The sequence below is a fragment of the Cnephaeus nilssonii genome (assembly GCF_951640355.1).
Source record: "Cnephaeus nilssonii genome assembly, chromosome: 11".
In the NCBI taxonomy this organism is placed as follows: domain Eukaryota; kingdom Metazoa; phylum Chordata; class Mammalia; order Chiroptera; family Vespertilionidae; genus Cnephaeus; species Cnephaeus nilssonii.
This window is the reverse complement of record NC_137082.1, coordinates 33922327-33949094: the sequence shown is the minus strand read 5'-3', so window position 1 is coordinate 33949094 and position 26768 is coordinate 33922327. Positions and strand designations below refer to the sequence as shown.

At 56.4% G+C, this 26768-nt stretch overlaps 1 protein-coding gene across 3 annotated transcripts in view; it reads left to right on the top strand.

Annotated features, from left to right (window-relative positions):
• NOL4L (nucleolar protein 4 like) overlaps window positions 1-26768 on the top strand; it is a 131461-nt gene that overhangs the window by 84779 nt on the left and 19914 nt on the right. Inside the window, exons 1-2 of one of the 3 annotated variants that reach the window (XM_079784918.1) lie at window positions 5704-5864; window positions 13932-14073. In XM_079784918.1, the coding sequence (XP_079641044.1) occupies window positions 13965-14073 (109 nt within the window). In that variant the 5' untranslated portion in view covers window positions 5704-5864; window positions 13932-13964. Of the gene's footprint in view, window positions 1-5703; window positions 5865-12933; window positions 13398-13931; window positions 14074-26768 lie in introns of those variants that run through there. The other 2 variants (XM_079784919.1, XM_079784917.1) reach the window with 2 other exon arrangements.

The window sequence follows — 26768 nt, the reverse complement described above, 5'->3', positions numbered from 1 at the left end:
ATTCCTCCTGCCTTCTTTTGGTTCTGAGTAGATGGCACCTCTTCCAGGACACCCGCCTCCTGCCCCCCGCCCTTACTTAACCCCTCAGGTGGAAACATTCCTCCTTTCTACATAACTGTGCTTCTCTGCTATGGCCTGGGTCTAATTGTCTTTATAATGCTGGGGGCAGGGACAGTTCATGGGGGTAGAGGTGCTAGCCCCACCATATATTAAAATACATTCTAGAGCTATAATATTGGGACAGGAATAGACAGATCAATAGAATAGAATAGACAATTCCAAAAATAATGGAAAATTAATGTACTGTAAAGATGGCATTTCCAATCAGTGGATGAGTTATTTAAAATGATGGTATTGGGACAACTTGGATAGCCATTAAAAAAAATAAGCTAGATCTTCACCTCACTACTTATATGGAGATAAATTACAGATGGAATAAAGATTTAACTGTAATGAAGCTATAAATGCTCTAGAAGAAAATATGAGTGTATTACTTTTATAATCTTAAAGTGGAAAAAAAAAAAAACCTTTGTTTTGACCTGAAACCCTAAAGCCCTAAAGGGAAAATAAAATTAATGGGATAATATAAAATTTTCATATGGCAAAAAAATCCTTTCATAAACAAAGTAAAAGGACAATAAAAAGAAAACATATCTGTAAAATATATGACAAAATATTAATTTCATTTTCCAAAGACTTCTTACAAAAAAAAAAAAAAAAAGACCACCAACCCAAGTAGAGAAATGGACAAAGAATATGAACAAGTGGTTCTTAAAAAAGAAAAGAAACGAAATACAAGTGACCAATAAACACATAAACATATGCTCACATCCCAAAGGAAAATAGATGCCATTTTTCACCTTTCAGACTGGCAAAGATAGAAAAGATCACTACGTGCTGACAAGTGTGTAGTGAAATGAGAACTGCCAGATACTGCTGGTGGCTGAGTAAACTGGTACGGCATTTGTGGAGAGGGATATGGCCACCATTGTGAAAATTTAGAATCCTGGTGATGATAAGAACTCCCATGGACCAAGTACTCCCTCTGGGGAAAAGATCAAGCTGTATTTTATGACCCAACCTCAGACGTCATACACCCTCCTTTTCATACCATCCCACTGGTTTCACGGCCCTGTTCATTGTGACAGGTCTAAAGTGTGACACCAGGAAGTGAGGATCATCTGGGCCATCATGGAGGCGGGCTACCATAGTTTCTAATTTCAAAGGGGACATTTTGGTATCAAATACTACATTAAACACACTATCTCATTGTTTACTTTGTAGATGAGGAAATGGAGGCTTAGAGAGACTTACATATGGTGCCCAAGGTCACTTGTCTAGTGTCAGAGCCAGAATGTGAACCAGTCCCATTAGGCTAGATTATTTCTAGGCTCTTGGCTCGACCTCCTTACTGGTCTCCCCACTGCCACTCTTGCTTCCTTATAATATCACTCCTCTGATCTAAAGACATATTCAGATTGCATCATTTCCTTACTCTTAGAATAAAATCCACACACCTCACAGTGGTGTACAAGGCTCTGGGTGCTTGGCCCTGCATGCCTTCTCACCCTCATCTCCTCCTCCCCTCCCATGGCCCACTCTGCTGTAGCCACATTGGTCATCTTTCTACTCCTCAAACATTTTAAGCCCCTTCTCACCTCAGAGCCTTTGCACCAGCTGTTCCCTCTGCCTGAAAGACTGTGCCTCACGTCTTCACCCAGCTGTCAACTTCCGCCATCCCAGGGTCAGGGCACTTGTTGGCTTTCTCCTAGGAGGGGCCTTTCCTGACCATTCAGCGCAGAGCCCACACTTGTCTCCCTCCTCAACCCCCGTCTCCACTCCACCCCTCCTGTCTCTCCTTCACACTGTCTCCACCTCAATCCTTATGTCCAGGATCCAACCAAGATTCAGACTTTGCATTTAGGTGCTATATCTCTTTAGTCTCATGATTTAGAACAGTCAAGTTAATAACAGTGGATCTTTTGAAGAGTTCAGGACAGATCCAGGTTATGATCAGATCCAGGTAAGCATTTTTGGGGAGAACACAACGTAGGTGATCCTGTATCCTCTTATTGCATCCCTTCAGGAGGTGAGCACATTGCATCAGGTGACCCCACTTTCCTGTGTTTGATTGCTTAGTTGGGGCATGTCTGGCAGATCTTTCCATTGTGCAGGTACATGTTTCCTTCTGTCATTAATAAGTAGTTTGTTGGATAAATGTGTTTTTAAAATATATATTTTTATTGATTTCAGAGAGAGGAAGGGAGAGGGAGAGAGAGATAGAAACATCAATGATGAGAGAGAACCATTGATCGGCTACCGCATGCACACCCCCTCCTGGGGATCAAGCCCTAAACCCAGGCATGTGCCCTGACCCAGAATTGAACCTTGACCTCCTGGTTCAACCACTGAGCCACACTGGCTGGGCATAAATGGGTTTTAATGCTTTGAGATGCTTAAACAGCATCTGCTCTGGTCACATTAAGATTCCCAATAATAGCCGAAACCGGTTTGGCTCAGTGGATGGAGCGTCGGCCTGCGGATGGAAGGGTCCCGGGTTCGATTCCGGTCAAGGGCATGTGCCTTGGTTGCGGGCACGTCCCCAGTGGGGGGTGTGCGGGAGGCGGCTGGTCGGTGTTTCTCTCTCATCGATGTTTCTAGCTCTCTATCCCTCTCCCTTCCTCTCTGTAAAAAAATCAATAAAATATTTTAAAAAATATATTCCCAGTAATAACAACCCCCTGGTTTCATGGCTAGGTCCCCACTGAGGCGCAGGCCCATTTCATATAGGAAACTGTAAGGAAGGGTTGCTGCTAAGAAACACCGTAGAGCAAATGCCCCACCAGCTGTTCATTTACAAAGTGCCCACCATTTGCAGAGCCTGGAGGAGACACGAAGGCAGTTCTGCCCCATAGGCAGGAGGGAACCGCCTTCTCTGCCATGGCCTCCCAGCCGACTGGGACACATCATTGGGGGAACCAGTGGTCAGAAAACTAGGTCATGCCATTCCTTGTTAGGACCATGCTGTGGCCACTTTAAGGATGGAGGGAGTTGTCCAGAGGCACAAGGACGCTGCAAACAAACTACACAAGGTGACTCAAGGAGTGGCAGCTCCTGCAGATTTCCGCAGGCTTCAGCACACATAAACCTGCCGATTCCTGGTGCCGCTAAATAGCCAGGCCACCCCAGGGCTCCTCACTGCTTTCTGTGGGTCGAGCGGGGCCGGGCTGTTTTATCTCAGGGATGGTAAATGAGTTCACATTTCATGCTTAGAGAAAATCACTGCTCTGCCCTCCTGGGCAGTACTATCTCTCTTTTATTAGTCAGAGAAGAAGTGGGTTATCTGGGTTCAATTCCACCTTTGAACTTCAGTTGGATTTGGCTTTATATTTCAAGCCCAGATGTCCACCACCACTGTGAAATAGCGACTCGGGCCAGGAGAAGTCAAAGGTCTCTAGGAATGTGGTGGGAAGAGATGGAGAATCCTGAGCCTGACTCATCTCATTTTCAGCGTGAAGAAGGACCGCCTCGGTATTGGAAATGGTCACATTTCCCTGGGTGAACTGAGTTGTGGCCACTAATTCTAAAAATCATTACTGGTCACCAACATGTGTGGCCGTTCAGGTAATGAAGTCTCCAAACTGTCCCCCACCACAGAGGATGCGAAGTAAAAATCTCACAGGGGAACCGGAGAGAGTGTTTTTGTTTGAACACACATTTGATTTCAGGGATAAGAGGGGCTAATGAGTAACATGTGAGTTGTATATCGACAGCATGTGCGGAAGTGAGTCTGTGTGCCTTAATTTGATGTGTTGTCATCCTTTCATTTTCTAATGGGTGAATAGATTGAGCACTGAACCTGTGGTGTTGTACTTCCAACTCTAACCTATAGAGGGAGCCTTGTTTGCCTCGGATGGTTCACAATGCAAAGCTTTCAGTGGAAGAAAGAAAAAGGCTTTTTCCAAAAAAAAAAAAAAGTTGGAAGGTTAAAGGCAGTCTGTTTCAAAATTGCGAACAGTCGCGGTGGCTGTCTCGTTTTCTCTTCTTTGTTGTTTCCACCGTGAATGAGTTGTAGCGTACAGTCAGTAGAAATTGTCCTTCCTTTTCGGATGCGGCCAGAGGAATCAGGAGGTGGGGTCGTTATTGGTTTTTGTTTTGGTGTTTGGCCATTTCCTCACAGAATTCCACGAGAGCAGCACTCCATCCCCGTTAAAGCACAAGATTTTGTCCGAAGACTGGTCTGATGTAAAGGAGGATGTGAATTTGGGGAGGTGGGCATCTGCCCGTGACCCATCTTCTCTGTCGGCTCTAATTCTGCTGTTTGGGGACGAGCGTGTTGCTTCAGGCTGAATCTGAGGTAGCTCGGAGATGCAGCCCCCCCACCCCACCCCCGCGACGCCCCAAACCGCCTTCCCCAGCACCCTAGGCCGGTTAGGTCTGTCTGCGCGGAGGACAGCGTCTCGGACCCGCGTGGGTCTTCCCCCTCCGGCGATGCTACGTCTCCCTGTGCAGTGCGCGCCTAGGTCTGGGATAGAGCTGCATTCTTGATATCATCCTATTACTTTACAACTGTAGCTAGCTAGCGCTCGGTAAGGAGCCTGCACGGTGTGGTCTAGGAGCACAATGACCGATGGGAGGGAGCCGGGGCGAGCCGGTGCTGGGCGCTCGGGATAGCTGAAATGTTTGGGTCGGACAGGTGAGCCCAGCCTGGACTCCTAGGCACCTGCCTGGAGGCAGGAGGGGCGCAGGGGTGGGTGTAAAATAAGTGGTGGGCAAGAGACAAAGGAAGAGTGAAGAGGCGAGGTGGTGCGGAATAGAGAGAGGGGGAGGGGAGTGGGCAGCGCGCCGAGGAGCCTGAGCTTGAACTTGATCAAGGGGGGGCCCTGAGGTGGGGATGGGGGCCCGGGAGAGAGCCAGCCATGTGCCTGGCTTTCCCAGACCTCGGTCTTGCTACCACCGCCCGGGGGCCCAGCCCCCGGCCCAGCATCTCCGCCCAGCGAGGACCCGCATCCCCCAGGAGGAGACGCGCTGGGGTCGAGGTCCTGCCCGCAGGCCCCGGGAGTTCCTAAAGGTGCCCGAGTCACTTTCTTTGGGCCAAGTCTCTCCTCTCCGGGCCTGAACGCGGAGAGCCGCTGTGTGCCCTCCAACCCTCCCCCGAGACCTAAAGACTGCGGCCTCCGGGAGCGAGGGGAGGGCACAGACCCCACTGCCTTCTTTTTCGGGCTCAGCACCCCCCTCCCCCCAGCTAGGCTCTCCCTCGAAGCGCTTCCCCCTTAAGAGTGCTCTCCCACAGAAGCGCATGGCGGTGCGTCCAGTGCGCCCTCTTCCCTCCCCCGCTACCTGGCCCAGCACCCACTTCTTCCTCCTCCTTTCCCCCCCGCCCGCCTCTCCCTCCTTTCTCCTCTCTCTGGGTGCCTCCTTTTCCTCTCCCCCTCCCCCTCCCCCTCCCCCCGTGCCCACTACTCCCTCTAGCCCGCCCCTCCACCTCCTCTATCTGCTGCTCCTCCTACTCCCCTAGCGTGCGCCCTCCCTGCGCTCCCCTCCCCCGGCCCCCGCCCCGTGCCGGGTCCCGCCCCCCTCCCCCGCCTCCCCGTGCCCGGTGCCCCCCTCCCCCTTCCACCCTCTTGGCCACGGCGCCGCCGCCGCCGCCGCCGCCGCTTGCCTGGGCCCTCCCCCTGGCCACCCCCGCCCCCGGGCCGGGCAGTGACGCGCCGCGGCGGTGCCAGCCCCTCTCCCCGGGCGGCCGCGGCGGCAGCACCAGCAGCAGCAGCAGCACCAGCAGCAGCTGGAGCTGTGGGGCTGTCACCGCCGCGCACTCGCGGAGCCCGACCGCCAGTCTCCGCCTCGCCTCGCCTCCCGCCCAGGTACGGAGTCCGGCCCGGATCCCCGAGATCCGGCAGTTTCTGGGCCCCGGGCCGCCGCCCCCCTCCTCCCGCCTCTGCCGCCGGCCGTTGAGCTGCGGTTAGGGGGCGGGGGGCTTGGGGGTTCCGGGGAGGGGGGCGCGGGGGAGCTTCCTGCGCCAGGGCAGAGGAGGGGGGCTCAGGGCAGCGGCTGCGCCCTGGGCGGAGTGGGCTGGGGCGGGGGGCGGGTGAGTGACCGAGTGATGGGGGCCGGGAAGGCTGCACTCTGGGGGCTGCGAGGTGCCCGAGAGGTGTGCCCAGCCCGGAGCGCCGGGGGCGCACTTCTCTCCCGGGCCGCGCGCGCCGCCGGTCCTGGGGGGCGGTGATTGTGTGCGCCGCGCCGCGGTATTGTGCGGCGGCCACACCGTTTGCAGCGAGCTGGGCTCCGCGTCCCGGGGACGAAGGCGTTCTCAGGCGGTGGGGCGGGGGCCGGGCTCCGGTTGCCGCCGCCGCGGCGAGAAGGGAAGTGGACTGTGTTTAGGGATGTGAGGACGGGAAGCGCTGAGTGGCAGGGAGGGGTTCCCCGCCTGGGCGCGGGGAGTTGAGTCGAGGTTTGCAGAGTTGAGCCCACTTCGGCAGGCCCCTGTCCCCGCTCGGGGCGAGCGGACCGGCGCTCCTCCCAGGTGTACGGTGGGCGCGGAAGCCGGGGGCGTCGGCCACCCCTAACGAGGGGGCAGTTCCTTCATGAAGGGTGCGCATGGGCCGGGGGCAGCTGTCCGGAGTGAGGGCGCGCGTCCGGATTAAGTTAGATTTACACCGCGCTGGCCACTGGGCGCTGGGCACCTAGTCCTCCAGGGCCCGACACTTTGATGGGGGGCGGGGGGGAGTGCCATTCGCTTTTTTATTCCAGCCGTTCGGGGGCCCAAGTGACCCCCCCTACTCCCACCTGGAGCTGCGTTTGCCTGAGTCTGGTCGCCCCTACCGGGCGGCGCTTCCTGGGGGAAGTTCTCATTAAGCCTCGCTAATTAGCATTATTCCTGGAGAAAGGTTAAGGTTAGACTGTCCTTTCCCTTCTCGGGAGGCCTACCCCCCTCCCCATTCCCCTCTCTCTCCTTCCTCCCCAAGAACACAAAAGCAAAAAAGAAAGTGTGAAGAGGCGGAGATCAATGGAGAAGCCACAAACCCATTAATTCAAATGGAATCCCCCCCACCCCCTCTAAAAACATTGATTTTTCTTTCTGTCTGCTCTGAGGGGAGATTAATAACCTCCTGATTTCACCTGAAATGGTGTTTGGACTCTGTGATTTCCTCCTCTTTCTGAGAAGGATTGTGGCTTGAAATAGATTCTCCCTTGAGATAAAGCCCTACTTATCCCAGAATCAGCTGGGAACCCCAGCCTGGGCCCCACCAGGTGGGGCTTGTGACAGGGAGCAAGGGGGAGGGGGCGGGGGGCCTCTCACAACTCTGGGAGAGCCATCTGTGGATGGGACCAGGGGCCCCATCTTGCCCCTGCTTCTGGGCTGTAGGCTGTGGGGGTAAAGGCCTGTTTATGACCCAGGCCCCAGTGGTAGTTTAACCCCCAGGTAGTAAATTACCCCGTCATTGGAAAACCATTAGGGCCTAAATGTGTCCTTGAGTAATATCAAGCTCCTGTCTAATCCCAGCTCAAGCTGGGCTTGTTTTGTAGAGTAGGGTTTTAAGACAGCACCTCTCCCCACACCCACTGCACCCAGGCGGGGTGATGCCCAGTTAGCACCTTCCTGCTTCTGAAGCTGGGAGTAGAGCACCCTGGACTTCTCCCAGCCGAGAGGGCGGACTTTGGGGAACTTATCCAGGCTGGGCCACCCTGGGGCTATGTGGAGCTGGCCTGCCCCTGAGTTGCTCAAGAACTTTTTTGTCCTGTCTGGGCCCTTTTCTTGGAAAGAAACTCCTAAAGGGCATTGTGTCAGAGTGGTTCCTCTCCAGCCCTCCTTTTGGCTGGAAGAACCTTGTCTGCTAAAGCCCACCTCTCCAGCCTCCATTTAAAGAGACCCCTGTTAATGGCAGGGCCTGGGGTATCAATGAGGCCCTCGTGGTGAGGAGTGCTGGGAAAACAGCCAGTTGCCTTTGCTTGGGAAACAAAAGCCCGTTTTACACTCCATACACTAGTAGGAAGGTGTTGCAAATGCTCATGCCCGCATCCAGGCGTCCATGACAGCAAGAACAACAGAGCATTCCCCTATATGTATGAATATGTTTCTGGCAGACCCTGTGTGTGTGAGAGAGAGAGAGAACACACCTAAAACGTGGTGGGTGATTGGCTATGTCTCAGCTCTCCCCACTTCACATTTCCCAGAAGAGCTTGTGCTTTTAAGCAGAGGAGTATGTTAGCAGGAAGGAGTGGAATTGTGCAGGGTGTGTCCCTGGGAGGCTGGCTTCCTCCCGGGGTGGCCATATGGGCTTGGAGTGTAGCATGAAGCAACAGTCTTGGGACCCCACAGCTCCCAGGAGTGGTGGGTGACTCAGACCACCCTACGATTTCATTTGTGCAGTCACTTCAGAACAGGGATTTGAACCCTGGTTGCTTTAGATCCTGGTGGGAGTGGGGGTTCGTCTTCCATTCGTAAGCCATCTGATGAACTGAAGTGGTTAAGTTGGGGTCAAATGTGGTTCAGTACCTTCTTGGCATGCTCAGAAGGCTGTGTGTGTAATGCTCGCTGACATGGAGACAAGGGAAGAATTGCCTCGTATTGAAAAATTTCCAGGGCCTGGAAGGGCCTGCAGGTGTTGCAGAAGGAGGTGCTCACCTCCTACCCCTTGGTGCCCGCCTGCTTGGGTAGAGCTGGTGCTGGGGCACTGCCCGAGTCTGGTGGTCTTTCGGCAGGAGCTTCAGCCTCCCCACAGACCGGAAGCTGGACAGAGGGGTCTGTTTCCTGCCAAGCCCAGAAACACCCCCTGCACATCCCTACCCGTCCTCTGAAATACATACCCAAGGCTCCTGGTCAGGGCTTGTGGCTTACAATTGCACTAAATTCTCAGCAAATCCTCCTCCTTTTCTTTCTCAAAGCAAGTGGTAGAGATAGAGTTACAGCTCTGGGGAGAGGCCTGGAAAATGTTGTGTGAGGCACGCCCCAGGATCCCTGTCCTGAAGGATGCAAATGGCTCAGCTTCAGAGGCACCAGGAACCCAGTTCCCGAGAAATTGACCCCAGTTGTAAAATAATCATGTTACTGATAGCACCTGCCCATAGTGACACACCATGGACACAGGCGTGTTTCCACCATTTCCCCGCTGCGCTCCCGTTTTCTCCTCCTCCCGGCTGGGCAGTGGTTGGTGCTAGTTTGCTTGCAGAGGAGGAAGAGCCTCAGAGCCTGGGCAGAGAGAAACTGAACCTGCCCGTGAATTTTGGACTGCAGATAAGAGCAGAGAGGGTTTGGGCGCCTCTCCTTCTGCCCAGATTTGGGTGTGTCCCGGGGGCTGGCTGGGTGCTGTCTGCCTGCCCCCTCCCATCTGAGTTCCCTTTTCAGAAGGGCAGTTGGCTCTGTCCCTCTGTGAACCATGATGGCTTAGGCCCTTTGGTGCCGAATAAATGATGGACTTTACCAGCATGTGGGCGAGGCTGCGGGCTTCAGGGTGTCTGAGGTCAGAGGTAAGAGGAGTCAGGGGCAGCTTTCCAGCCAGCCACATGGAATCTGAAGAGAGGGGGGCCCGAAGTAATGGATTGTACTCACTTATTTTCTAATGCAAGTGTCATTAGAGTTTGTTTACAGAGAGAAATTAGTAGACCAAATTCCCTTGAAATTCCAGGAGGGGAAAGCAAGAAGTATCTGGCTATGACTTATGACTTCTGGGCGAGCAGGGGGAGCACTGGAGGTCTGGGCACAGGCCTGGGGCCCTCCCACAGATGCCTCTGGACTTGGGGGTGTATTTTGCCCCTCTGCACAGTTGTCGATGGGCTCTGAAGTGTGTGTGCTGGTAATTGATGTGTAATTAGCTTGCTGCTGGAGCTTTGGCTCAGTGTAAGTGGGTGAAGTTACAGTCTACCCTCTGCAGCTGGGGGCTCTGTTGTAGCAGGTGAGTTGCAAAGGGGTCTTGGGAAGGCTTCTCTCCGAGGTCAGTCCTGCAAGTGAAGGTGTGGAAACTAAGTTTGATTGGGACTTGCTTTCCCCCGCCCCCCCCCCCCCGCCCCAAGTTAGGTTTAATGGACTTGATTGATCACTTTAAAATATTGCTGTAGCAGCAAGTGTCAAAATCTTATATAGAACCATCACTCACATAATAGGGACTCATGTAGCAAAACCCGGGGGCCATGAGGAAACTTGCTGGGGAGAGTATGATGGTCAGTAGATAACTGTGGAGGGGATTTCACAGCCCCCTCTCTCTCTCTGCACTTACAAGTGGGTCAGAATTTCTTGCTGGTCTCTTTCCCTAGATAGCAAGGTCCTGGAGGAAAGGAACCCTGCCTTAGTCATCATGTCCCTAGCACAACACCAGCACATAGTATATGCTCAATAAATGTGTGTCAACTTTGGAGAGAGAGTAAATATAGCTTAGTCTCCCATGAGTTCCTTTTGGATCTCATCTTGAGACACATTGTTAAGGAATCTGGTTTTGTTTTGTGTGTTTTTATTGAAGGGAGGAAGTGTGGTGAGGCAGCCTCTTGGTGTGGTGGCACTGTGGTGTGGGCTCTGGGCAGACTGTCTGGCTTCAGATCCCAGCTCCGCCACTACGTAGGGTGCCCTTGAGCAGGTACCGCATCTGGAGATAGGCCTGGCCTGGGTGCCTGCTTTATGGAGGGGGGCTCTTGCAAGGAAAGCTCATAAGACCCTTGCCCTGAAACCCCTGTGTGTGGACACTGGCTGCGGCCTTCATTACCAGGTGATTGCAGTGTCAGTGTAAAAGTTAGCCCACCTCTTCCCAATTTGGGCCATCAGAGCAGGGGGATAAAAGGGATCATTTTGGTGAACTGGTAAGTGATCTGAGCTTAGGCTTTGCTGTAGGAAGGAGACCCTGCCAGCCAGGGTCCGGGTTTCCTATGGTCTCCACTCAAGAACTGTATGCAGTGGGACCGAGTCCTTAATTGTCAAACTAATGCCACATTGTCATTAAATGCCAGTATCATGCCAGGCAATTCAGCCAATTCAGTACTGGTAAGTCTCCCTGGCTTTGCGGGAGGGTCTAGGGAGCATACTGCCTGGTCCCCACTCTTTGTTGTTGTGGTTTGGTTTGGTTTGGTCCCCACTCTTGAAAGGGCTTAAAGTTTTTCTGGGGAAGACAGGGCAGAGCCCCACCGTGTGTTGACATGCTACAGCTGTGTGTGTGTGGGGGTGCCTGACTGACTGACTGACTGACTGACGGGGCTAATGGTACAGGCAGACAGGGGCTAATGGTACAGGCAGACAGGTTGTGTAAGAGAGGGACGGTGGAGACTTAGCTGGAGTTGATGGAGAAGGCGATGTGTTTGGAATTTGGGTCATGGGGCACCACAGTGGTATGGGCATTTCAGGTGAGACGGACAGTTGAGCAGAGGCAAGGAGAGTGTGGCTGGGCCTTCAGGATTGTACACATCTGGCTCTGCCACTTGTTAGCTCATGACCTTGGGCGAGTGCCTTAACCCCTTGGAGCCTCAGTTTTCTTATCTGTAGAATGGGGCTGGTAACGGTACCTACCTGGTGGGCCTGTGGTCAGGGTGAAATGAGGTGATCCAAGGGAGCCCTTGCCACCTGATAAACTTCGACTTCTGTTACTGTTTTAAACTTGACCAAGTGGCGCAAGAATGTGGGAGCCGTCAGTGCTGCACCTAGTGGTTCTTGCCTTTTCCTGCTTCTCGGTGAGAACACTGTGTGTTTAGTGGAACGCTCTACAAGCCTTTCTCTGAGCTGGAGACAGCCCTGCCCAAGGTTATGTGCATCTTGGGAGGGGACACTCCTGTGTGGCTCCTTCTCAAATGCACCAGCCTGTGCCGTTGCCTGGAATGCTCCTGGGTAGGCTGCCACACGGCCACCTTCCTCCCTTCCTGCAGGCCTCTGCCTTTGTTCCCTGACAGCGAGGTCCTCCCTGGCCACACAGGCACAGGCCTGCAGGCCCCTCTCCCCTCTTGTTCAGCTTTATTCTGCTTTGTACCCCTCATCACCACCAACATCATGTGTTTTTCCTACTGATTGTCCACCTCCCCCTCTGGGCAGAGCGCACAGGAGGACCAGCTGTCTCATCCACAGCAGAATTTTCCAGCACCTGGGAAGGTGCTTGGTTCATAGTAGGTGTCCAGTAAATACTGTTGAATGAACGGATGGGGCATTTTGAGTAGATGGTGCTTCCAGATGTTAATAGAATACTCAGTCTTTTCAATTCAATGAGTGTTTCCACCATCAGAGTCAGGAGAGGGCCTTTCTACTTCAACCAGGACCTCAGTTCATACCCTGACCACAGTGTCCCTTGGGTAGCCAGGGTCCCAAGCGAGGATGTCCCCGGTCCTGACTCCAAGTGCCTGGATGGACTCGGTACCTCTAAGGGTCTGCTCCCCCACCTAACAGCCTCGCTCTCAGGTTCTATCCAATTAGCATCTGGGAGAGTTTTGTTGGCCCTCTGGACCCTTTGTGCAGAGAGAGCTTTTTGAATGGGTGTGTATCCCTCCGGGTGTGAGAACACTGTCTGAGCGAGTGTAAGTGAGCGTGTTTTCACCCAGGGAAGAGTGTGGGTGGATGTGCCTGTGGGAGGGAGGCAGAGTAAGTGCAGGTTGGGGGGTGGGGGGAGAGGGGATGAAGACACATGGTCTCCATCCTCTGGGGCTCTGAGTGTGCTGTGTGGTGACCCCGGAGCTAGGCAGAGCTGGTGTCCTGGCCCAACTTGAGTCCTCTGGATTCAGCTACGGAGGGTACACACTCTTGCTGCACAGAAGCCGTAAATTCCAGGAAACTCCCTGCTAGCCCTGTGGAGTGGGGGAGGGAGTGGAGGCTGAGGCAGCCTGGTTCCCTAGCACTTGGAGAACAGATGTGTCTGCCTCAGGGATAGCAGCAGCAGAAAGTTCAAACTAAAGTGTGTTTGCTCACTGTAAGAGAGATGTCTGTGAGGAGGCCCTGGAGGGGAGGCTTGGTGTGGGGGTGCTCTGCCAGACGTCCTTCCTGGGGGCCCACAGAGACCATTGTATCCTGCCGGAGGGGCAGTGGAGTGGGCAGTCAGAAATCAGGGGTGTGGGAGCTGCTGGGTCATCTTTCTGAGATTTACAGCCAGCTCCCAAACGCAGTTGCTTTCTGCTCCTGAAAGAGGCTGGGCCAGAGGAGGTGGGGTCCCTTCCCACTGGAGGGCTGGATTGAAGGGGCCCCGCCCCAGGGGTTCCCGGATGACTGGCCAAGTGCTCACTGAAGCCAGTGAGGGGAGAGGAGGCAGGCGTGGTCCTCTCTAGCAGGCCCTCCGGCTGTTTGGAAGGCCCTAGCAGTCCCCTAGGCCCTTGAGCCGAACCCCCTTTGCGGTCTGATCTGAACCCTTGCCTGCCCCACCCCCTTCCTTCTCTACACTTCTGGGGCTGGCCTTTTCAGCGCTGGAAGCTGCCCAAGAGCATATCTTTGAAGCACAGCAAAGGTTAGGAAGAAGGAAGACAGAAATGTCCTCTGGGCTGGGGGAGTGGGAGAAAGGAATTCCATGCATGCTCCATGGGAGTCAGGGTGGTAGGCCGGGTGGGACGGTTGGCTTGGCCTGGGAGGTGCCCAGCATGTCCTGCTGCCCACTTCTGGCTGCCGGGCCCTGTTCACAGGGAGCCCTCTTCCCGAGGCTGTGGGTAGGGAGTGGGGAGCTGTGGCCTTTGTTTACAGTGCTTGTTTCAACCTTGGCTCACAAGGGTAAGAGCCAGGCCCTGCCATCCGCCCCTACAGGATGCGAGACCTCGTAATTGTCTTCAATTACAGAGCTCCGGCCCTCAGCCCTGGCTTCCGACAGGAACCAGAGCCCGAGCCACTTCCACGGGGGCTCCCAGCCCCCTCTGCAAGGTTTGGAGGCTCTCGTGGTCTCCAGAGCACTTGCAAATGCCCGCGGGCCCCGGGGTTCACTCACAGGGCTGCCGAGGGGCTGCTGAGAGCCCATCCCTGTTGAACACCCACCTTCTTTGTCTCTGATCAGGATGAAACTTCTGTGAGCAGTGAAGATTTTGATATGAACGACTCCACATGGATGTCAGCTGACCCACACCTGGCCTCCAGCCTGAGTCCCAGCCAGGACGAGAGGATGCGGAGCCCACAGAACCTCCACAGCCAAGAGGACGGTGAGTGTCTCTTGGTGGCTGGTGGGGGAGAGGCCGTGCAGGACAACGGGGGCCTAGGGATCTGGGCCAGGATCTCGGGGGGTGGCCCAGGCTTACAGGTGCCCCCACAGTGTCCTCCGCATCTCCGTGGGCCCCACTGTCCAGCTCCTGGTTCCAGGGAGACCACGTCATTCCTCCCAAAGATAAAGGAATGGCTCTCGGGGACTGGTCGCCTGACGGGCATCGTGCTGGCTTGTTTGTCCTGATGCTCAGGAGCTGATGTGATTTCTAAGTTATAACGATTCAGGTCTGGGAAGGTTAACAGTGTGCTTGACCCGGAACAGTTCATTTGTGCAGCAGTGAAAGCAAGCGCCGGGCTCCTGCCGCTCAGCGGGAAGGCTGTAGGGACAGGGTCCCTGCCTGTCACCTGGCGACGGAGCAGGCAGTGCACTTGTCCGCGTGCCCCCAGGCCCTTGGGATGAGATGTGGCCCGAGCTGAGGAGCTGTCTGGACTCTTCCCTACCCTGGTCCTGCTGCCTCCAGGGCCTTCCAGGCACCGCCTCCAGCCTCCCTGAGAGCAGAGACTTCCTCTTTGGGGTGGGAGAGTTGGGCTCAGAAGTCACGCCCAGAGGTCTACTGCAGTGCCCCCTCGTGGCGGCCCCGGGGTGCTGGGCACGGGCTCCAGTGCCTGCCTCAGTTAGGTGCAGTTGTTGGCCTCGGGTGGCACCTATGGTCAGTGTCCTGGCTGGGTTCTGTTTTCTGGGGAGGAGGTGACTGGGGGTAGGGGTTGAGCCACGCCAGGCCTCAGAGAACTGGGGTGTAGAGCTGGCAATTAGGAGGGGTCGAAGGTCGGGGCCTGGAATGTGAGAGGGAGGTGCAGGGTTAAAAAGGGGTGTAATGTTAACTCTGTGAAACGGGTTAGCCTTAAAGAGTAAATAAGGGGTAGGAGCCTTGCAGTTTGGGTCAAAGTTCATCTCCATGGCAGAACCGCTCGCCTCTGACTGCTTTCGCAGACCTGAATCCGGCTTTGTCTGGGAGGAGACTCAGCCTGCAGGCAGCTGGGGTGGCTGGGCCAGGGCCTGGGGAGCTCAGGAGGTGGCTCTTTGAGAATAGGGTGCAAGGCTGCTGGGAAAGAAAAGGCTTTTGTGCCCTGCTGCCTCGTGAGGTCAGCACGACCCCTTGTGCTTCAAGCCTCCAGACCAGTACCACCTTCTGGCTTTCCCAGCAGGTGGGGACCTGGGCGGAGGCCGCCACATGCTGCTGGGGCGCTGAGGCTGGGAAGTGCCCAACAGCTGCCCTCCCTCCTCATTTGAGGTGATTGAGAGACACCACGGGCCCCTACAACAAAGCTCAGCCACGGGTGTCAGTCATTTTCCCAAGGAGGATCCAGAACATGTGGTTTTAAAGAAGGAGAGTATTTTATTTTTTATATTTTTATTGATTTCAGAGAGGAAGGGAGAGGGAGAGAGATAGAAACATTAATGATGAGAGAGAATCATTGATCTGCTGCCTCCTGCACGCCCCCTACTGGGGATTGAGCCTGCAACCCAGGCATGTGCCCTTGACCAGTAGCAAACCCAGGACCCTTCAGTCCGCAGGCTGACGCTTTATCCACTGAGCCAAACCAGCTAGGGCCAGAACATTTTCTCTTTTTTAACTCAGAGTAGTAGGACTGAATGGGGCCCCAGCTTATTCTCAGACAAGTCTTGTGGTATTGTTCCCCACAATCACCCTTGGAGGTCTGACCTCTGTTCGAGACAGTTGCAGGAAGATTTGGTGATTTGGGGGGTCTCCAGGATCAGGTGGCAGAAGGGAGTGTTTCTGTGGTGGTCACGGGGCTTCCTCAGCATCACTGGCCCGCTGCCCAGAGGCGGCCGATCGTGAAGATGAAGCGGAGAGAAGCAAAGAGGCTGGTGGGGTCAGCGTGTCCTGCATCTGGTCCCACAGGAGCCTTGTGGGGAGCCCAACCTGGGTGTGGTCACTGATAGTCCCCTCACCTCGGCCCTGCCCTTCAGGGCCCTCCTGGCCTGGTGCTGGGGCTGAGGCTGAGGCAGGCTGGCCTGCTGACAGAACATGGGTGTTTATCAGGGCGGGCCGCCAGAGCTGGAGACAGGGAGGATGGTGTTGACCATGATACCATCAATTTAATTATTTAATCAGAGGCTGTGTCTGGAGGCTGTGGGCTGATGTGCTGGCCAGAGGCCAAGCTAGGCCCAGTGCAGGGGGTCGCAGGCCTTGAGAATGCCCAGCCTGCTGGCCCTTCTGGTCCCAGATCTGCTGGTGACTGCCATGTCAGACCAAAGCAGTGGGCTCCCAAAGGGTTTTGGCTGACACAGCCCCAGCCTGGAGTCCTCGTCCAGCCCCCCAGCCCCCACATGGCGTGCAGCCAGCTTCCTTCTCTGAAGGTACTTAGAGGGCAGACACAGCCTGAGCTCCCGCTCCTGTCAGTGAGTCAGTGGGAGACCATCGGGGCTGCAGGGTGTTCTCATGTCCCCTCTTGTTAATGAAGGTGGGGACAGGCCAAGCAGGAGCTCTAGTTGGCGCTGCACGCCACACCCAGCCACAGCCCCCACGGTCTCCACTCCCTGCTCATATGCCTTCATCCAGCAGCTTCCCCGGGCCCACTGACCATCTCTAACCCTCGGAAGTGGCAAGCTTCTGGGTCACATGTCTCCAGAAGCTTCCTATGCAGTGGCCACCGTGAGCTCTGAGATGTGGACCATGTCAGGGTTGCTCTCTGCTCTGTCCCAGTGACTGGAGCTGCATGCCAGGCACATTGGAGGGGCCTGCTGAATGCTCACGGTCTGAATGAATAGAGGAACTACTTTTTTGAGACCTACCAGAGAGGGTATAGGTCTGCCCCTTGTTGGGGACAAGTTGGCTTTCCCCTCCTCCTCCTCCTCATGGTGTTGTCGTCATTGTCATTCTCTTCCTCCTCCTCCTCCTCCTCCTCCTCCTCCCCACTTTTCAAGCTTTAACAAAGGCAGATGAAGGCAGGGCAGGTCCCAGGGCTGAGACCAGGAATGAGTGATAAACAGGCCAGCTCCCCCCCACCCCCCAGCTTTTCTCGAGGTTTACCCGCCAGTGGGAGTGTGCTTGCAGTGAAATGAGCTTATTTTTCTTCGCCGAGCCCTCCACTGCCTGCAAGGCTTTTCTTCACGGATCTCTCTGGCCCGTTCCCAGCTCCCTGAAGTCACGGCGCTTGGCCGGTGCACCCCTTGCAAGGCACTTCCTCACGGGCTGTGGCGGCCGTGGTGAGCACATCACCCTGGTCTCCTGTCAGGAGAGGAAGCAGGATCAGGGAGCGGATTTGGGCAATCCGGCCTGAGGCAGGAGGTGCGGAGGCTGCCCTCTCCTCTTTGGCAGGTGTCAAGGCCATGAGTGAGGTTCTGGGGACCAGGTCTCGATAAACAGTTGTTCCTCTATTCCCCAGAAATGGGCGCGGGAGCCTGGGAAGCAGAGGAGGCTCCCACACCCCCCCAGAGCATTGCCTTTTCAGGGGCCCAGAGTGACCCCTCCTGAGCTGCTCACCCACAGCCCAGTCCCCTCCAGACCACCGCGAAACCTGCTGAGGCTTTGGGCTTTCTTTTGAGTCCGTACAGCACTCTGGTCTCGTCACAGATGCCTGGAAAAGCACTCTGGCCCAGGGGCTGCTTTTTGGGGTTGGAGAGAGGATGCCTGGGAGAAATCAGCTGTTGAGACTTTGCCCAGAGATACTGTGGTCTGGTGCTGACTTGGGACTGAGCAGCATGTAAGTCTGTAATTATGCTCTGTCAGTGGATTATCTGATGCCCAGACACCATGAGCACCCTGAGAGCACCGGGCCTGGCCCAGAGCAGGCAGATCAAAATGCCTGTTGAATGAATGAGTAAATGAAAGAGTGAACAAAGGCAGGCACACAGGCCGGTGAGCCAGCAGGCCTCCTGACCATCAGGTCTGTGCTAGGCCAGGGTCCCAACTCCAGCAGGCAGCGCCAGGCCAGGGCCCCCTCCTTCCATTTCCTCTTGATGTGCTTCACCAGGCCTCTTGCTCTGCCCCTTCCTGAACGGAAAATGTGAGGCCCGGCCTTCAGAAGGGACACATGGGGGTGGGGAGCGGACATTACTCACCCCCCGGGCAGACAGGAAATCAGCACCAGGAGAACTGAGGGTCCTGCTTCCTTTTTCCTGCAGGGTCATCAGGAGTTGCCGGGCTGGGTGGTGTCCTGGGGCGTTCCAGGGCCTCTTGTCTGAGTCTCTCCGATGAGACGCTCCTCTAGCCTCGGGCCTCTGGGACCCCCTGGGCCTCGGAGCTTCCTTCCCTCTGGGGATAGGGAGCCAGCCGACCCGAAGGCCTGGGCCTCCCCGCCCGCGCCCATTACCAGGCCGCGAGGCCTTGGGTTCTTTGAGGCTCCTCGTCAGTTCTGTCTGTGAACCATGGTGAGCCCGCCCTGCCTGAAGGAGCCTGCCCTTTGGGCCATAAGCTTTCTGAGGGCAGAAGGGGCATCACTGTAGAAATGTTATCTTATTTTTCTCCTTATTTCCAAAGCATTACATTCAATGCAAAAAATTTAGAAAAAAATAGAGGAGGAAAAAAAATGAAAATAAAAAATACCAATGTTTGGGGCATATTTTTCTTGATCTTTTCCGTGTGTATAATCAATCTCATTTTCTTCAAAAAGTGGGGAGGGGACCATGTAGTTGCAGCCATCTTTTTTCCCACCTAATGTCGTTTGCCTCTGCCCCGGTGACTGAAGTGGCATTTTTAAAGGTTGCTTGGTTAGTTCAGTGACTGGGAGCCCCGTCCTGTGCCCTCTGTGTGCTGGGTCCCAAGCTGGCGACAGGTGGGGACCCTGTGAGTCAGGGCTGTGACTGCTTTTCCTACAGAGAAGGAAGTAACCTGCCCTGCCCAGGTCTCTCTGACTCCAGAACCAATGTGTGGGCCACTCATGGGGAAGGACATTTAAGTCTTCCTTTTGCTTCATTAAAAACAGTGCCTGGCCCTCGCTGGTTTTGCTCAGTGGGTAGAGCATCAGTCTTTGGACTGAAGGGTCCGGTTCGATTCCAGTCAAGGGCACATGCCTCAGTTACAGGCGTGATCCCCAGCCCTGGTCGGGGCGCATGTGGGAGGTAACCAATCGATGTTTCTCTCTCACCGATGTTTCTATCTCTCCCCTCTAAAAAGTCAGTAAAAACATATTTTTTTAAAAAAAAATAGTGCCTCAGGGAGCATCCTCGGGACTAAGGCTTGAATCCCAAGAACAGCCGTCCCCCCCCCCCCCCCCGCCCCCGTCCCCTGCCCCAAGGTGATCAACAAATGGCTGTTGAGTAACCGGGGCAGCGCCTGGGGCCCAGCGAAAGCCTCGGAGCAGCCGTGTTGGTGTGATGTTGAAGGCAGGTGGAGCGGGCCTGGGGCATGCCTGGGAAGCTCGGGCAGCCTGTCAGGAGGAGGCTAGGAGGGAGGAAGATGCTGAAGGCCAGGATTGGGGCCCCCTGGGCCACATGTCTCCAGAAGCTTCCTCTGCAGGCAAGGGTGTGGCCTGCAAGAATGCTGGGAAGATGGAGAGAGGTGGGGTCACCTCTGTGGGCCTGGGGTCTGAACTGGACACGGCTCCCTGCAGGGGGGCCCCTGGACCTCTGCTGTGGACCTCCTAAGGGGGCCCTGGCCTGCCCTGCCCCTGCCGTGTCGTCTTAAAGCAAGTTGTGCACCCTCTGACCCCCGGCTTCTGCCTCTAGTTCGGCCTGGGCGACTGTAACCATTAGTGCTGTGTGTCCTCAGAAGCTCCTTCCTGCCTCCTGCCTGGCTCCCCTCGGGTGGGGCCCTCCACTGCCCCGAAATGCCAACTGGGCGGCAGGGCAGTCCCCTGGGGAGCAGGTGTGTGACTTGCTTGCCCGGGCTCAGTAGTTACAGCGGCGTTGCCTCTCCTTTCCTCACCAGCAGGGCCTCTCCTCTCCTCTGCTCCCCCACCCCCAGTGGTCTTGGGGTGGGGGATGTGTGCAGGCCCCAGGTCCCAGCCACCTGCCTCCACTCCCTCCTCCCTGGCTGTGTGGCCTGGGCCAAATCACTCCCCCTCACCTACGGTGGGTGAAGACTGGGCTCAGCACACCCCTGGTGCAGGGGAAGGCTCCGTGAACGGTGATGGGGTCATTTCCTCTGAGGTGGCCAGGCCGGGGCAAGGGGCTCACAGAAGGACCAGAAGCTGCGGCCCATGGCCACAGGCTGAGGGGCTGTCGGTGGGTCAGCACAGACTGAAGAGTCTCCCTCCTCACCTCTGCCCGCTGCTGTGGACCCTCCTTGCTTGGTCCAGTCCTGTCTCATCTGTTCAGGTCTGTCTTGGTCCCCTCTGCCCCCGGGACCCTGTAGGGTTCTGACCACAGCTTTCTATTCAACTCACACCAGTGTCCTGAGCCCCTGCTCTCAGTCCCCTAGAGCAGTGATGGCCAACCTTTTGAGCTTGGTGTGTCAAACTTCGCCAAAAAACTGAGCATAACTCGGGTAGTGTGTCACTTTGAGGAAAAAACATTATTTCGCAAATGTTTCATCCTCAGGAGCAGCAAATGTTTCATCCTCGGCATGCGGCCGCCTCAGCGGCCGCATGTCATCAGAAATGGCTACGCGTGTCAGTGCTGACACGCGTGTCATAGGTTCGCCATCACTGCCCTAGAGTCTTATTTCTTTGGAAAGGGAGCTGGGCGTGGAGGGTCTGGATACTCAGTTTCTCCTGAGTTCCCATCCCATCCCCCACCCACATGTGCCAGAGCCCATCAGGGAACCCCGAATCTTGCTCCTCAAGCTCAGCTGCAAGTTTGTTCTGCGTCCAGATGTTTGGGCAGTCACTGTGCTGGGCAACCATGGATGCCACAGGCGTGTTCTCAGCCAGTGGTGGACGCTGCTCGTGCAAGGGAACAGGCAGGGGACCATGAGTGAGAGTTGGGGCCAGGCCAGGCAGACCCAGTCACCGCATTACCCCTGAGCCTTGGCCACTTCTGGTGTTCTCTGCAGATGGTGTCTGCCCTCCCACGGGGTCACCTCTGGGGTTAGAGCAGCTCTCCCCCTCCAGGGGCCGTAGGATTCCATGGCCTATGCAGCCAACTCCCACGGCCCAACACTCGAGGGTGGGCATGCACCCTGGTCATGTCACATGGTGGGGGGATTGTGGCCCCTTTACCACGGCCGTCCTTTCCTGCGGCGGGCTGTTAAGCCGAGCCGTCTTCTCCCCCCTCACAGGCACCTCTTGGCCCTGTCCTTCCCCCGACCCCCCTTGTCTGAGGTGAGGCTGGAAACTGGGTCTGGCCGCCTCCTCTGGCTACAGGTCACCCTCCTCCTCATTCTAGAGCAAGAGCTGTTGCTCCTATTTAAGGCTCTAAATATCCACACCGGATGGAGAGGCAGTGGCCTCCTGCCCTCCCCTCCCCCCAGGAACAGAGAACTGGGGGCCCAAGCCCTTCCGGGAATTGGCCATGGGCCACCCTGGCAGTCCTGGGTCACAGGAAAGTGTCCATCATCAGCCGGGCTGCAGGCAGCACAGACAATGCTGGGCTGTCCTGGTCTCTGGCCACCGAAGACGAAGAGAGGCTGGGAGACGGCACTGAGAGATCCCTTTATCCCGGGAGCAGGCCCGGCCGCACAGCCCTGGCCTTGTGCAGGCTGCCCGGGCCTCAGGCCCCTCGGGCTCCCAGACGCCTGGTGAGGACATGAGTGCAGGACAGGCTCGGGCCGGAGAGATGAGGGAGAGGGAGACACCCCCTTCCACACACACACACCTGAGATTCACCTGGGCCATCGGGACATCAGAGCCCTGCCCTCCCTGTGCCCCTCAGCCCAGGAGGCATGTGGACCCCACTGCCATTGACCCTCTGCGGGAGGCCCTGCTGTGCCGGGGAGGAGCTGGGGGAGGGGTAGGAAGGAGAGGCATTGCCACCCTGAGCCTGTCCAAGGGCAACTTTCCCAGGAACCAGGAAGTGACCAGGGCCACGTTGGCGTCATCACTCTGACCTAAGGACTGGGATCCACCGAACCCAAACCAGCTTCCTGGCCCTCAGATGCGTGCGCATGAACACACACACACACACACACACACACACACACACACACTCACTCGCTCAGGGGCAGGGCCCTGCCCCATGAATCATTCACACATGGTTGCCCGAAGTGGCTTTGTTTGCTCTCAGAGCACATGATTTGTTTTGGGGTGGGAGGGCGGGGTGGGCATCTCATCTAGAGCTTTGCACATTGAATTAGCATTGATTTTTCACTGCCTATGCTTGGCCTAGCGGGCGGGGCCAGGGAGAATGTGGCACTTGGGAAGCACAGACCCAGGCGGTCTGTCCTGGGAGTGTGTCCTCCTGGGCACTTGAGGCCAGTGTGTGTTGGGGGAGAGGCTACAGGAAGTGCGGTGGGGACGGGGTGGGGTCTGTTCCCTAGCACAGATGGGGTAAGCCGAGGCCTAGAGAAGAAGGAGCACCCGGGGTTAGTCGGGCAGCGCTGAGGCCCATCTGGGCTCCGCTGCTCACTCGGTGTGACGGCTGGAGCCTTCCCTCTGGGAGCCTCTGGTTCCTCCTGACGCCCGCGGTGGGGTGGGGTGCACAGTGGGCATGACGGTGTGCTGGCCTTCCACGCAGACAGCGCCCGCCCCACCAAGGTGGCGCCGTCCCCGGTGCCTCTCACTGGCCCTGCTCAGGCCAGCTGCCCCAAGACCCAAACTCTCCTCTTCAGCTTGGACACCTCTCCGGGGGCCAGGGTCTGCACTGAGAGAAATCATTTTGGTTTTAGGTGAAAGTCATAGAGGTCTGGGTCTGCCCTGTCGAATACAGGAGCCACAGAGGCTATTGTAAAGGGATCGTGAAAACAGGTGTGCTGTCCTGTGCATAACTGAAACAGGGTGTTTCAACGTTAGCATGTAAAATATCTCCGTTTTAACACAGTATTAATCACTTGTTGAAATTACAATTTTTAGGTATATAGGGTTAAACGAATAGGTTATTAAAACTCATTCTACCTATGTCTTTTCCCTTGTTTAATGTGGCTACTAGAAAACTGAGACTTTCCCAGGTGTGGCTCGCATTCTGTGTCTGCGGACGGCACTGCTCCAGGCTCGGGCCCGAGGAGCTGGCACCTGTTGAGGGAATGAGTCACAGAGCTCAGGCTGGAAGGCGGGTGCTGCGAGTAGAGGTGCTGGTGTCCCTGAGCTGGGGGCTTTAGGTGAGAGTGGAGCCTTTGGAACCACAGGGATGGGTGGGGTGCCCAGGAGGGGCAGCCAGGACCTGAAGGCCAGATGGTGGGGGCAGGCGCCCAGTGTGACCCCCTCACCCAGGAGGCTGGGATCCCGGGGGCAGTGCCTCACCCAGCCTCTGAGTGTCTCCACCCCACCCCCATCGAACCGGGGCCCTCCCCCTTCTTTCCGGGAGGAAGAGCAGGGTAGCCAGCCAGGAGCCGAGCGCTCCCGGGGAACTATGCATCATGTAAACACGGCCTGGGCCACTGGCCTTTGTCAAAGCAGGCGGAGGCCAACCCAGCGAGGTGCACACCCCAAATTCAGAGCAAAGTCTGCCCCAGACTGCAGCCCGAAGCCACACGGGCTGAGGGAGCGGAAAGGGGCTGGCTCTTCAGACGGCCCGCCTGGCCCGCTGGTGCTCACACTCCCTGGCTCCAGCACGCTGTGCTCCCCACCTTCTCCTTTGTGTGAATTATTGATGTCCCCTGTTCTCCCTGCCCGGCGGCCGCTGCTGCGATGGAGCCGTGAAGGAGGGAGGCCCTGCCTCCAGCAGCTGCGCCTCTGCCCGCAGAAAGCGGCCTGCACCAGGCCTGCTGGGCTGGCACGGCCATGTGCCCAGCCACGGCCCCGGGGATGGCGGACCAGCCCACCTGGGGGGCCAGCGTGGGTCTCACTGGGAGAGGGTGCCACTGGCCGTGGCCCTGGAGCCTGGTGTGGCGATGGGCGGCTCGCACAGAGCTGGGCTTGTGCAGGCTGCAGGGCGCTGGCGCCCACATAAGGGCATTGTTTGCCGAGGTAAAAGGGGTTTTTGTCTTCTTCTGGAGATGGGACAGAGGGAGAAACAATTTCCCCCATTCATCACGAATTCCCCCATTTGAATAGCAGCACATTGCCCCACGTTAAATAGATGGGCACAGCAGGCCTTCCCTGCCCGTAGGCATTCCGGGCGCAGGTGGGGGGCTCTGGGTCCTGCCCAAATCCGAGCTAGGGAGGCCCGGCTTTGTGGAAATGTCCAGAAGGGGTGCGGTCCCCAGCCACTCCCGTGCAGCCCCTCAGTCGCCCTGCCCTCTCTGGCTCGAGGTCGGGGCCGTCTCGTGCTGCTGGCATTGTTCTGGGCTCTCGCAGGCACTCGGGTGGGTGCCTATCCTGGAGGGAACTCCTGGCCCAGCAGCACCGGTGGGAACAAGAGGGTCACCTGCAGCCCCAGGTCTGGGCGTGTTTAACCAGAACACGCGCCTGTGCAGAGCCCTGAGGCTGGAGGCCCGCCCCAGAAGGCCCAGCTCCTGCACCCCCTGCTCCGGGTCCTCGGTGCCGTGGGGCCAGCTGGGTTCTTTCACAGAGTCATAAAGTGTCAGAGCCCAATAGGGCGGCCGCAGCGACTTCCTGGACTGCAGATAAGCGTTGCCAAGGAGGCGGCTGTGCCCAAGGTCAGGAGGCAGCGAGGCCCCGCACTGCCCCCCGCCCGGGCTGCCGCGGCTCAGGCAGCATGGGTTTGGGTGTGTGTCTGTGTCTTCCTAAATCGCGAGTTTTTGGAGGGGGTGAGAAGAGGGAAGAATAGGAATGGGTCAGAAACCTGGTTTGCCCAGCCTGGGATACTGACATTTCTCTGTCCCTCCAGTCCCTAAACAGTGACAGGCCAGCTCTCTGTGCCAGGTGCTGGGGAGGTCCTGTAGCCAGCCCCTCCCGCAGGTACCAGCCACCTCGGGACCACGCTGGGGGACAGGCCTGGGTTGTGGTGGGCCGTGGTAAGGAGAGAGCCGACTTGGGCTCCAGTCCTTTGTCCCTGGGTGGGGGGTGGGGGAGCAGCATGAATTACTCAGACCAAACCAGACACACGTGACACAACCTACCTTTAACTAGCACCAGCGCTAAGGGAATCATTGGCTTCCGTAAGTGAAAAGTATATGGCCTTTGGCTTCGGCACCGACGGGTTTGGGGATTTGCCCACGCCAGCCTGTCAGCCAGCCTTCCGGGTGTGGGCCTCCCTGCCAGGGGGTTCAGCTCCAAGGGGAGAGCACTTCCTCCCAGTCATCCCAGGAGAAGCCCCAGGACTGACGACTTTCCTGGGTTGGAATTGGCCTGTCACTAATCACCGTGATGGGCTGTGCTGAGTGGCCAGTCCTGGGGCACATGCTTACTCGGGAAGACTAGGGATCCCTCACCAGATAGAGGGATGTGGTTTCTGGAGAGTCAGGGATGGCGGGGCCCACCCAGTACCTGACCATAGATACAATATGTGAGAAGGTGAGAAATGTTCTAGGAAAAATAGGTAAAGGGGTCAGACTGGGCAGGAGGCTAGGCAAGGGAGGTCTCACTAGAAGGCGATGTTTAAGCAAGGCTCTGAAGGGGAAGGAATGTGTGTGCACACCTGAGAGAGGGAGAGAGAGAGAGAGAGAGAGAGAGAGAGAGAGGACAGCCAGGGCAAAGGCTCCGAGCACAGCTGGAGTTGAAGGATGGATCAAAGCTCTCGATGCTCCCTTTGGAGCCCAACCTCCTTCAGAACCCTGTGTGAGCTCTGGCTTAGTAGAGCGTGAATCCCCAGGACAGTGGCCGCCCCTGTCTTTTCACCGCTGTGTCCCCAATGTCTTTCATGGGCCGGACACCCAATAGGGGTTCCAGGAAGGAAGAGAACAGGGTAGAAGCGGCATCTTCCGGGGCTGTCCTCTCCCTCCTCCCCTCACTGTGCCTCCTCAGGTGTGGCACCGGCTCCTAGGGATCCCCGAAGCCCGTGTTCGGTCTGGGAAAGGTGTGTGTGTGGGCAGTAGGTCTGTTTTGAACTGAGAAAGTGGGGTATAGGGAATCAACTTTTTTTTTCAGTGCCTACTGTCCTGCCAGGTACTGTATACACCTTACAGACTATTTCACTGACATGACACCCATTTGGAAAGGAAGCGGAGGCTGAGAGAGGTGAAGTGGTGTCTTCAAGGAGACACCGTGTCCATCCCCTCCGCCAGCCCCTCCGCTTTCTGCTGGAAACCCAGTTGGCAGCAAGAGGCCCCGAGCTGTGACAGCCTGAGCCGGTGTTGCTGGGCAGGCTGCGCGGGCAGTGGTCAGCACGCCGGCCGAGGGTGCTTAAGCAGCGTGATTGGAGAGCACCCGCTCCGGGGGACTCCTGTCCCTCCCATGTGGGCTGTGTGTGTAGCTGGCTCTCCCTGCCGCCGGGTGCTGGGTGGAGGGGGAGAGACTTGGCCTTTGGGTAAATGGGGTGGAGGAAATGGAGCTTATGTACTGGGGCCTACTGGCCTGCTCAAGGTTTTTTTGTTTGGGGGAGATTTTTTTGTGGTGAAATATATAAAACATAATTTTCCCCTTTGGACTTTTTAAGCATGCAATTGAACAGCATTAAGTACATGCACAGTGTTGTGCAACCGGCACCATTATTTCCAAAATACAGCAGGTGTTTGAATAACATCTGTCGTTTTGTTCAATATCGTTTTGTTACGTGATAGGAAAAAGTCAATTCTGGTCAGGGCCACTGTCTGCATGGATTTGCTCCGGTCACTCACGACCCTGAACTGGAATA